We start from the raw sequence: 12,352 nt of genomic DNA, 5'->3' as shown, positions 1-12,352 counted from the left end.
GGGAGCGCTGTCCAGATGGTCTCCACGGTGTCTCGGGGAGGACGGGTACCGCCGGGGAGGGAGGGCTCACTGCAGAAACAACCAGGGATCTGGCGTTGGGTGGAGATCGAAACTGTGAGCCAGGCGCTAAATAGTCAAGGGAAGTGCGTGGGAGCCCAGGATGACACGGGCACCATGCTGTGGGAGACAGCGTGGGACCAGCCAGGAGACCCTCAGGAGCATCCCTGCAAGGAGGAAGGCCTGGGGTGCCGGAGGCTGCACGAAGTCAGGAAAACCTTGACCTTCCCGCTGGGACCTGGTTATCGGCAATCCCATGAGACGGACGTTAATGTTCTCATGTTCCAGGGGGGCCCTGAAGGCCGGACTAAAGATCCTGCCCAGGGTCACGGACTAATAGAGCATCCGGCAGGGTCACACTTGCCCTCCCCAAATCACCGTCGCCCTGCAGGAAAGACCGCACACGTCTTCCACTACCTTCTCTCTGAAAATGGCGTCGATGGTTCATCAGCACTCCGCGATCGTGAACGGAGCCCTGGGCTGCGCACGTGCTGTGCTAGAACGGTACTAGGAGAGCACCCGGTGTCCTCAGTACCGCCCCGGGAATGCTGGCAGGGAGCCCTTGGATTGGCACTGGAAGAGGTGCCCAGAGGTCGTATGATTGGTGCCCACCTCCCAGTCAGCCCCTGTGACTCTGTCTCAGAAGAGAAAACCTGCTTTAATTGATTGAATGCGTGCAGTTTATAATCAAATAAGAATACTTTGGGCTCGCTGCCAGAGCATGTCAATCTATGGGGCTTTTCAGCACCCTAAAGATAGCCATCTGGCACGGTTAAACGCTCCTCCTTTCCAAGTTTTATTTACATGAATGGTTTTGCTTTTAACACTCAACGTGCATTTCATCAGCAAGATGGGACACAGCCCTGTGCCCCATTCTCCGAAGAAGCAGGCTCTGCAAAACATAGGCGTGTTTAGCATTTAATAGCAAGATAAGTTCTCCTCCAGTTTTTTCAAGCATTTGAAAGACCAAAGAGCGTGAAAAATAGCGTGCCCGCTGCAAATTCATCAGATGACATTTCTGTGTCACAGTAAACATACAAAAAATAGAAAAATCAGAAGAAAATTTTCTGATAACTAAGAGACATACCCGAAGAGAGTGGAAATAAACTTGTTGAGAAGGAACTATGTGGATTTAATCACGGAGGAGGTACTGATTTGATGTGAGTGCTAAAATACAGACGATTCTCCGGGAAAGCGAAGTTTTTCATAATTGGTGAGCAAACCGTGAGCGAATTTCATGACCCGAGTGGTGTTTGCTAAAAATATGATCTACGGTTTTGGACGTATGTCCTTTAGAGACATACTTGGCATGTGGATTCTCAGACTTCAAGGAAGAAATCACGGACGGGTGGATTCATGTCATAACTTACACGTAAGGAATTCTCAGCGGCCCCCACGGGTGTCTAGTGAATGATAGTGAGCCCCACCAACACGTTCCAAGCACTCGGGAAAACAGACACAGAAACAGCAAGTTCTGGAAATGAGAAAAGGGTGAGATTGTTCAAATTTGGCCAAAGAATAATTATAGTGACTGACACTGTGGAGAGCCAATGTGAGGCCAGAATGGCATTACCGGACGGGAGTCTGGGACAGTGTGACAGCGCGGTGTGGGCTGACCCACGCGTGGGGGCTGTGACTGCAGCAGGAAGCTCCCGCGCCCCTCGCACTGGACTTCGACATCAGCTGCTCGCTTCCTGGCCAGCGTTTTCAATCCTCTGTTTTTATTTTCTTTTCTCAGGAACATGTCTTGAGACTTGTAATTAATGACAGGCTACCATTTATTTATTTTTTTAAAAGCTTATTTATTTTGAGAGACAGACAGGGAGAGAGAGAGCGTGTGCCCACGTGTGAGTGTGGGGGGGCAGAGAGCGAGGGAGAGAGAGAACCCCAAGCAGGCTCCGTGCTGTCAGTGCAGAGCCAGATGTGGGGCTTGAACCCTGGAACCCTGGGATCGTGACCTGAGCCAAAGTCAAGAGACGGACGCTCAGCCAACTGAGCCACCTGGGTGCCCCAAGGATGTGACTCATTTCTAAATATTTCATTCAATAGACATATTTTCCAGGCAAATATAGTTGGAAAACTCTAGAGAGCCAGGGATGCAGTAGAGGACGTGATCTCGCCTTTATTCCCTACAGTGTTCATGGAGCAAAGGGACCGTCTTCGTCCACCCAGACAGCAGCTTTTGAGCGCGTGTCCATGTGACTTCCCCGTGCCTCAGGGAAGGGGATGTCTGAGTGACAGGCTCTGCCTCGAGGACCTGGCAGAAGGGAAGTTCAGGAAGGGCTCCCTCACCGGGCTGCGGCGTTTCTGGTATGTGAGCGGGGGCCCCAGAAGGAACCGCCTTCCAGCGCCGGTCTGAATGTCAGAACCGGAACGTTCTGCGTCTACTTCGTTCCTCTTTCCCAGCCAGAGAAGGAGCTTCCCGCGAGGCGCAGAGGGTGCGGAGTCCGGCGTCAGAGCGTCCGGAAGCTGCCAGCTGCGGAGATCGCTTAGGTCAAGGTCGGAGGGAAGTCAGTCCGCTGTTGAGATGCCACCCGGGCTTACGCTGGCCCGGCCCCAGGGACAGCAGGACTAACAGGTCAGAAAGGCCGTTTCCTTTTAAATTCTCGTTCGAGTGTAATGGACACGCAGTGGCACATTAGTTCCAAGCGTACAATACAGTGGCTCCTGAATTCTGTACATTCCTCAGCGCTCGTCGCCGTACGTGTCCCCCACGTCCCTGAGCTATTTCTTTTGACATCAGAAATAAATGGATTGCCAGACCCAATCCCAACCCCATCTTAAAACACATTGAAATTATTTATTTTAACTCACTTTTAGAAATATGTCTTTTATCATAACGGGGGCCAGTTAATAAAATTACTAACCAAATCAGAAAGACCATTTTCGTTGATGAAAAAGTAACAGACTCGCCCTGTTTTAAGCCATAAAACTCAGTCCTTCTGTTCTAATGCTCAGAGAATCATGAATATGAACCTCGAAACTAAAGCATTCGGAGTCTCACCCCGAGGCACACTTACAAGATCTCAGAAGCAATAAAAAGGCATGTCTCTTAACTACCGTAGCCACAGTTCATTGAAAAGGCCATGTAAGCACAGGTTGGTAGGGAATATAAAAAATTCCATTTTTTTCAGCAAAGAAACAACACATCGACTCAGCATAATTTCAACTGGAAGGTAAGGAAACAAAATATTTGTTCTGAAGGTAAAAAAATTAATAACAAGATGTATAAAACCCCGCTGCTGGGAAACACCCACGAATGGAATTAAGTTGTCCACCTGACCAGTACTTAACCTCTGGACTTCCAGAGAAAGTGGGCACAAAAGAAGGTATTTGTGTCACATAAAATATATAAGCCGGAATGAAAATCGTTGCGAGTGTTCCAGGAACTGTCGGAGGGCGGCTGTGGCAAACACCTGCCAGCCGCCTGCCAGGAACGCCTTTCCCTCGGCCTTACCGGCCCAGCTCCTGTTTTGTCCCTGGCGGCAAACGTGGTGTTAAAATCCGAAGCCAGGGACGCAAGGGAGGGACACCGGGGGCAAGAAGCCCGCTGGATGGGCTCCGGGAAGCCTCGAGGCAGCAAACGTGCCACGCTCAGCGGCCACAGGCCTGCTGCCGGCGCCCTCCACCCTCCGCCGTGTCCGCTGGCACACAGGGAGATGCTGGGGGCCTCCAGGAAAGCCTCGCTCCCAGACCCCAAGGGGTCTGGCTGAGTCGGCCAGGCCTGCCTGCAGCCTGCCTGCTCGTACGGCAGGAAAACGGCCCTTACAGCACCACGACCTGGCTTCCTAGCCTCTGTTTCTTACCAATGAAGTCAATTCCCAATGAGAAGATTCCCACGTTTCCACCTCTAGGGAGTTTCCTTCTGTAGGAACCACCTGCCATCTGTACCCTGGTGTGTGCTATTGGGCTTCGGATCCGGGCCTCCCCGTTGGGCTTCGGATCCGGGCCTCCCTGTCCTTGATGCTTCTTTCAGGGGGACGCTCAGAACCACTTGATACAAACCAGCCTGACCCGTAAGTTTGAGTTCAAGATGCCTTCGATAGATGCCCGTTTTAGACCAAACGGGTCACACCGTCAATAACCGGGGAAGCCTTCAGCTCTGTGTGGTTGTTCGACAGCATGGTCTGAGCTCTCGCCACGTCTGACGTCGCACCCCGACACGCATCCCCTGTGCACACGTTCTGCTACGCCTCTGAACACCGAGCGTTGCCCACGGGAGATTCAGGGCACACTTGTGCGCTAGAGTGCAGACCAGGTGCTGGGCTCCCTTTCCCCAGGAGGGACCCACCCCCACACGCTGCCGTGACCTCTCGCTGGGAGCCGTGCCTTTCCCCGCCCCGCGACTCGTTCCGACCCCGCGATGGGCTCCGGCAGCAGACACGGGCCGACGGGTCACAAACTAAGGCTGGAACGGGTTCACGCCGCCAGGCCCGCTCCGTCTCACGCACAGCCTTGCGAGGACACGCCCCTGACGTGGTCCCCACGCCGAGGGGATGGGGCAGACCTGCAACCCAGTGTGAGAGGCACAGAGGCAGGTCGGGCCCGGCCCAGACTAGACTGCCCTGCCCCGGCCAGCGCAAGAGTCTGAAAAAGGACACACAAGGGCTGTTTTAAGCCACGGCGTTCCGGGGCTGCTTGGTCCCAGCATTTTAGTAAAAGATGGCGAACGTCACTTTTTAAGTGAGGAAATACCAACAATGGCTAAGTAGCTAGTCAAAAATGCTTTTGATAATTTTGGTCTATGTAGTGTTTCAGAAGAAAACCACCATCGCCACCATCACCACAAGGCCCTGACCTTAGAGCCACGTGCATTCTCACCTTCTGGGGGAGCTCCGCGGTTTGCACGAGGTCTCCGTCCGCTCGGCGGATCGTGATTCTATCAGTCGTTTCACTGATTCAAAAAAAGCTTTCACCTCGTTAACTGAAAAAAAGTTCCAGGTGGGACACTCATGGGCATGATTTCCGAGTTGGTCGGCACACTTCTGAAAAGTCTCGAACTCAGGAGTTTTTGACAAGGATGCAGGAGACCGTTTTCAAACACGAGCAGGGTTGGGGAGGGAGGTAGCTGTCACTAAACACAGCTGCCCGAGGTATGTAAAGGAAGGAGAGCTCTGTCTTAGATTTGGAATCTCCGTGCCTGGCGATGAGAAGCATCCGCTTCAGGCCACGCACACCGGCTCACTCCCTTCCGGACCCACTCGACTCTCCTCTCGCTGCCACTGGCCTTTATTCGAGCTTTTCCAGCTCCCGTGACTGCCTCAGCCCCTCCTCCCTGCTCGAGAAGCCCGCCCAGGCCCCACCCCATCTACCCCATCTTCCGGATGGCTGGCTGTGCTTCTCCTAGCTCCATTTCTGCACAATTGACCTGCCACTATTAGTTTTCATTCTTTTCTGAGTGGAGAAAAAAGCGTGCAAGACGGGATCTACCAGAAGGGAGGACAGGACTGTGGGAGAAGCATGGCTGCGTCAGAAGCCCCTGCATCGGTCCCAGTGAAATACGAGGGCCTGGCCTGGGACGGAACAGGGGGCTGGAGAGGAAAGGAGAGTTGCGGGACTTGACCAATTGCTTCGATCAACATCAGATCCTTCCTTGTTCCTCCCGTGGTCTGCCCTGGCCGCGCGGCATGCGGGGTCCTCAGCGCTCAGTCAGTACTGAGTGCGAGTGACTGCCTCACACGACAGGGTCAAACACCACATCCTTTGTGCCAGGCCCTGTGCACTTCACACAAGCCACACCCGGAGGCGCGCACGGCCACCGGCCCCGGCTTACGGAGGAGACCGAAGCACAGAAAGTTGGAGTCACGCGTCCCGAGTCACACAGCCAGAGGGGCAGGGCCGGGGTCGCTCTCTCGGGCCAAGAACCGTTGCCTCTGCCTCTTGACCGCAGGCAGCTCTGGGACTAAGCAGTGCTAAAGGGCTGTGCTTTGCTGGTAAGAAAACACCACAAGCAGAATTCTGAAAGCATATTTTATTTGAATCTACGAAAAATGATTAAATCCAAAGTTCAGAAATATAAAAGATTATCCAATAAATTTAGGATCCTAACTGTTTCTTAAACAACGTGACAGACACCGAAGCTGGTTTTGTGGCTCCAAAGTTTCGGTTTTTACTTTCGTACAGTTTAAATAAGTAAGAAGCCTCATAAAATATCTTCATGCACATGCACAGAGATCGTCTTACATGACGTGCGTTGGGGGAACTTGGGGCCATGAAGATTATTTTTCCAACCGAAAGCTGGAGCCGAAACAGGATCACAACCCGGCTCCCACAGCTGTCGGCCCGTCCTCCAAACGGCTCGGTCGAGCCAGCGGACGCGTGCGGTGTCGGGGCCCAGCTCTGGGTGCCCGCGGTCGCACCGCAGGCCGGCCCCGCTGCTCACAGTGTGGGCATTCAGCTCCTGACCTGCTCTCACAAGGGCCACTCGGGTGGATCCCCTACGGGCACGTCCTTGTGCCCTTGAGGCCACAGAGAAGGACGAGGCGGGAGCAGGGGACCGGCCGAGACCAGCATCCCGGCTCCGGCGGACGCCGGCTGAGCCGTCTCTATGGAGGGTGCTCCCGAGTCGTTCGGGTGCCCGGTCACCTCCCAGGACGCCCAGAGCCGGCCGGGGCACGGTGGGCAGCGGCCACGTGCCAGGACAGGAGCGGGGCACTCGGCGCTGGCCGGGGCGCGGGACTAAACCCGCTTCTTTGGACGCCGGGCCTCTCCTGGCTGCCTCGGGACGGCAGGGGCGATTCCTAGTATTTTACTGCGTGGTTACTGTGAGCCCAAGGCAACGCGCAAACCGAAGCTCGAGAAGGAAAAGCAGCCCCCAAAGCCAGGCTGGAAGCAGCCTTTCCTACGGGCACTGCCCGGACTCAGCGCATTGCCGCGGTGCCCGCTTGGCTCGTCGGGAGAACGCCATCTCTGGAGAGCGCGACAAAACAAACCAACACAGAGTCCCAAGAAGCAGATAAACCCGTGCGCTCGTTAAGGGCACGATGAGGACAGCAGAGGACTGCAAACTTCTGCGGAAGCTGCCGACGCAGATTCGAAGAGCCGCAGGCACAGCGGACCTCAGAGGGCGCCGGTGAGGCCTGTGGGGGGCGGCTGCCCAGGGCGGGAGGGGGGGGAGGGCAGGGGGTCGGGGCCGCGGCTGAGAGCTCTACTAGGCCAGCATGTGCGGGATAAAGAAATTAAGCCTAAAGCCACTCGAAATACATCTACCAAGTGCACATTTCCAAGGTCCAAAGACGGCACATACATTGTATGTGATTAGTGTTCCGAAGCCAGCCCTTCCATTTCACAGATGAAAGCCGTCTGTTTAGATATCTCATCTCTACAAAGTGAATTTACATTGAAAGTACAAAGTGCAAATACTATGTGTTTTGGGGTTTCTTTAATTGCTTTTTGGTGAGGGAGTCTCCCACGTGTCCAGGAACCGCCTTGGATGTGTGAGCCGCTACCCTTGCTTTCTTGGCTGAAAAAAAAAAAGACAGAAATGGAGACACGGTTAGGAAGTTTCCATCCCTCATCTGTGAGGAGTAAAGCCTGCCTCCTAGGGCTGGCGTGAATCTACCTGTTGGCAACAGGGGAAAAGCAGTATTTTTTTTTTTTTTTTTAGGGGTTAGGCTCAGTTTATTTATTTACTTTTATTTTAGTTTAGTTTAGTCTTCTTCCTAGAACTAATAGTTATTTATTAATAATAGGTTTTGGTATTGTTTATTTACTTTTATGTTAGTTTAGTTTAGTTTTCTTCCCAGCACTAATCGTTATTTATTAATAACAGGTTTCGGTATTCTGTTTTATCGTATTGCACTGCATTGTATTTTTAAATGCACGCAACAGAAACCACTGTTGGTTCCATCACTTTGGGCATAAGGATTAACAAAGACACGATGCCAACGTTAACTTCCGACCCTCCTCTCCCTTTCAGTGATCAGGGCTATCAGGAGAAACATACTGGCTGAGAAAAATTAGCATTTGCTTTAAGTATTTTAAGTAGATTCAATATATTAAATGTTCTGCAGCCTCCCGTCATTTATTATACAAGATAACTATTTTTAGTTTTTTATTTAACGTTTATTTATTCTTTTGAGAAAGAGAGAGAGCGTGCACGCGCGAGTGGCAGAGGGGGCAGACAGAGGGAGGAGACACAGACTCGGAAGCAGGCTCCAGGCTCCGAGCGGTCAGCACAGAGCCCCATACGGGGCTCGAACCCACGGACCGTGAGATCACGACCTGAGCCGAAGTCGGACGCTTAACCTCCTGAGCCACCCACGTGCCCCAATACTTTTAAGAATCTAATTCATGCTTCAAATCTGATAAAGGCATCACTGATTTTTGAAACTTCCTTTTCATCCTTTCCATGTACTAACTTACCTCTCGAGAAGAACTGCGACTTGAAAAGTCTGTCTCCTAAACTACTGTCATTCTGCACCCCGACTGCCAGTTAAGAGCCATTTGGAACGAAAAGGAGAAGCGAGATACAGTCTTCGAGATTTGTTTTCCCAAGCATATCAATTCCTACCAGTATAAATCGATCCATGCTCCTGTTTGGTTATCTAAAATAATCAACGTAAACACTTAGGAGGCTTCCAGGCTGCCTCTCCTCCCCTGATAAACATACTAGTAGGTGGTCAGAACAAAGAAGAGTGTCTCTCCCGCGTCTGAGCTAATGGGAAGTTTTGTTTCAATTAGTTGTGGGTGAAGATAAACCATCAGTATTTTCACAGTTACGGAAACGCGTCCCAACTGTTGGAGCAGACGAGGCTGGCCCTTGTCCACGTCGGCGTGGGGGCACTGCTCTGATCGTGTCTGAATCCTGCCGGGAAATGCAGAAGAGATCAGGAAAGACGCCTCGCTCTTGGATAACTACGGGCCCCTGAATCCTCCTAGCTCCCCTTTGTTTAACGCTTCTTGTCTGCGGTTACTCGGACGGTGAAAGATCTTGGCGCTCAGAAATATTTTATTCCTCAAAGAAAGATCTACGGCCCTCCATTATTTCATCACGTGCAAGCCACAGCTGGTTTATGCAAGGGACTTAATCCCAGAATCACGGTTTACAGTAACAGCCCTTGGAACCAGGGCATGGAAGTCAGTATAGCCATCCTGACACCATAGAAACAGCAGGAGCGGCTGTTCTGGCTTCTTTTTCTGGGAAATAGCTGAAGAGGGAGGCTGGCATCTTGAACCGAGTTCACCGCGCGCGTGGCCATCGTCACCGCTGGGTAATGACAACACCCCGTGGGCGTTTCGGCCGGGGTGACTGCTTTCAGACCCGCCGGGCTCTAAAGTGGAGGTGACTTGTGGTAGGATTTAAAAAGTTAAAGCCGTAAATATTCGCTAAACAAAGGAAACCGTATCACACGTCTTTCCTAACAAAATGGTTTTTAATTACATCCAAGGTGTGCCTTCGACGGCTCCGCTTAAAACCCACACCAGATGCAGGGCATGCCTTGGGAAATGTCCACTGACGTCCAACCAGTGATCGTATGAATGGGCCAGCGGTCCTAAGGAGGGAGGCTTTTTGTCGTGGCTTTGAGGGAGGGAGAAACGTACCCACTCACGTTTGCCCTCTGGAAAATATTCTAGACTTTGATGGGTGTGGCTTGGGATGCTGGGGAGAGTCCACACAATTACCTACTTTACCCGCACGCGTGAAGGTAACAGGATTCAGAAACACAGAAACATGTGTCTAAACACACACTGGGGGAGGCTGAAAATCCCTTTTGGAGCAGAAGAGTTGTCTCATTAAGATCCCCAGATGAAAAGAAAATGTTCACCTGAATGCCCAGAGGGTCTCCTGTCCCTGTGATCTCCTTAACAAATTGTTAAGATATAAGTTGCAAATCCCAATTATTTTTTTAAAAAATTTCCACAAAACAATAGGACTCCATTTTTTTTCTAAAAATAACAAAATGAAATTTCAAAGAGTAAAAAAAAAAAATTAAGACAAATCTTTAAGTTGATGATTTAACGAGTTGATGATTCTGATGGAATTTTGCAAGGTTCTTTTGGCCACACTGGGATTTGTATATGAAACGTGGCTTCTCCTGTTTTGGGAAGGTACTTTACTTTCCAAATCTCCAGAACCCCGAGTTTTCATTGCCTATAATTAAACAAGTTATTAACGCTAAAATAGAGAGAACAATACTTACCTGTTTATTAGAAGTGCTTTCAGCATTAACTCTGGGGGCTAACAAGGAAAGAAAAAAAAAAAGACACCATTAAAAACCAAATACTCTTCATTTAGTGAAAATTTCAATATCACTTTTCAGGAAGGGAACAAAATCACTTTAGGACAGTGTCATCAACTGACACACTTTTCACATGAGAAAATACGTCTAGAGGGAGACAGCACAGATTATAAGCAGTGGCTTCGGAAAGTGACGATGTACAATTTTCTAACAATAAACGCTCCAGTCCACCTGGGAAGAAGGTTTCATTTTACCAAAACTTCCAAAGCAACATCTACTAACCCGAGACCTTTCTTACCCGTGTTTCTTAAACTCTCCCCAGGGAAAGGAGGCCCCAGGCAGGGTGCAACACAGTTCCCTGACACGTTTTGGTTTTATATTTAACTCATAAGAAACTAGCGTATTTGGCTCAAAACAATTTTTCCAAATCCTCGAGGGAAATGGAAGGTGGAGGGAGACACATATAAGACGCACAGTGTTTGTCCTGTGGCCTCGCCATGTGGCCCATGGTGGGAGAGCAGGCGGGAGGCTCAGACCCGGCCCCCAAGGTCACGTCCCCCATCCTGTGGGCAGTCCTGGGTCCAGTTCCCGGGCACCTGCCTTCCTCCTCTGCTTCCAACATGGGCCTCCACCTTCCTGGGTTCCCTCCTCCCTCCCTCCCCTGCCCCTAGACAGCACAGCGCTGTTCCCAGCAACAGGGAGCACGGCAGCCCTACCTCACTAAACCCAGGGGACTACACAGAGAGGGGACTGGTGCCCAGGTGCCCAACGGGCACAGCATTCAGGAACCACTGGCAACCAGTTTACGTCACTGGTGACAAGTGATGCGGAGGGCTCCAGGTGACCCGGCGGACGGCGGTTTGTGGTCAGGCAGTACGCCTAGAAGGGACGCGGCTAGTATGGCAATTTGGTGGAAAGAGCTAATTTGGTCAAAAATGAGTATTTCTTAATTACTGAGTGTCTGTGCAACGGCCATTTTGGAGACTCGTGAGGGAACGAGGCAACGTTTTGTGAATGTTTTTCCTGAAAACTTCAGGAAGATTTCCTTTCTTTTTATTGTTTATCAACAGTTTCAGGTATTTTTTTTTCTTTTCTGTTTTCTTTTGGTAATAGTGAAAATCTAGATAGCAGCTTCCGCTAATATGTTTCAGTTGAAATAATTCAAAGGTAAACTGTTGCGTAATTTCCTAAACTAAGTGTGATCAGGAAGGAGATGTGTCACGACCCCATCCTGTAGTGAAACGTCACAGCTGGCACGCGTGTGCGTGCGCACACATACAGATATTCCGGGGGAATATATGGGTCTCATTACGTCTGAGGAAAAAAGCCACGTTATCTGTTTTTTATTTAATTTCTGATATTTGTTAGGATAAGACATGCATTGTTCAGTAGTGAGCAGAGATGAAGGAAACAAGATAGTGGCAACAGTTCGCCTATTTAGAACGTCCGAACTAACCCTCTCCTGAATGTGCAGGTTTTTCTGGCTTTTCAAAACCTGTTTCAAATCACACGTGGCAGGAAGAAGGAACTGATAATAAAGCTGAAAATGAAAATAACAGTAGGAAAAAAGAGAAATTCTTCAAGGAAGAGAAGGGTTGTAGAATCAAATATGAATCTAAATCCCCAATGCTCACTTTTGACCAAACAGCCACTTTGACCACATTTTAGCTTATTTCGAGGGGATTCATCAGCCCTCTTCTTGGTGGCTAACACGGCCCTCAACTCAGGACATCGGCTCACCTGCAGCCACCTGAGGAATGGAACACTCCAACTTCTACGGTGACAGGGCTTTCTATTAAGGCCTACCAGCCCCGCCCCTGATCACCCCAGGGCAGGTCCTGACAACCAGCCCCCCACCCTGTCACCCCAGGGTACATCCTGGCAGCTAGCCCCCCACCCGGTCACCCCAGGGCAGGTCCTGACAGCTAGCCCCCCACCTGTCACCCCAGGGTAGGTCCTCACAGCTAGTCCCCCGCCCTGTCACCCCAGGGTAGGTCCTGACAGCTAGCCCCCCACCCTGTCACCCCAGGGTAGGTCCTGACAGCTAGTCCCCCACCCTGTCACCCCAGGGCAGGTCCTGGACAACCTGGGGCAGTCCTGACACCCCAGAGCCC

General features: G+C 51.0%; 1 protein-coding gene across 5 annotated transcripts in view; it reads right to left on the bottom strand.

Annotated features, from left to right (window-relative positions):
- Positions 1–6,013: 6,013 nt before the first annotated feature.
- The window catches only part of SMOC2 (SPARC related modular calcium binding 2), a 167,138-nt gene continuing 160,799 nt past the window's right edge, over positions 6,014–12,352 (bottom strand). For all 5 annotated transcript variants that reach the window (XM_058735935.1, XM_058735936.1, XM_058735939.1 and 2 more), the window contains 2 exons: positions 10,200–10,237; positions 6,014–7,519 (listed from right to left, as the gene is read on the bottom strand). In XM_058735935.1, the coding sequence (XP_058591918.1) occupies positions 7,502–7,519; positions 10,200–10,237 (56 nt within the window). In that variant the 3' untranslated portion in view covers positions 6,014–7,501. The remainder of the gene's footprint in view (positions 7,520–10,199; positions 10,238–12,352) is intronic.

This window comes from Neofelis nebulosa, chromosome 6, assembly GCF_028018385.1.
Source record: "Neofelis nebulosa isolate mNeoNeb1 chromosome 6, mNeoNeb1.pri, whole genome shotgun sequence".
NCBI lineage: Eukaryota > Metazoa > Chordata > Mammalia > Carnivora > Felidae > Neofelis > Neofelis nebulosa.
Note: the sequence above shows the minus strand (reverse complement) of the source record. Positions and strands in the feature narration are given on the sequence as shown.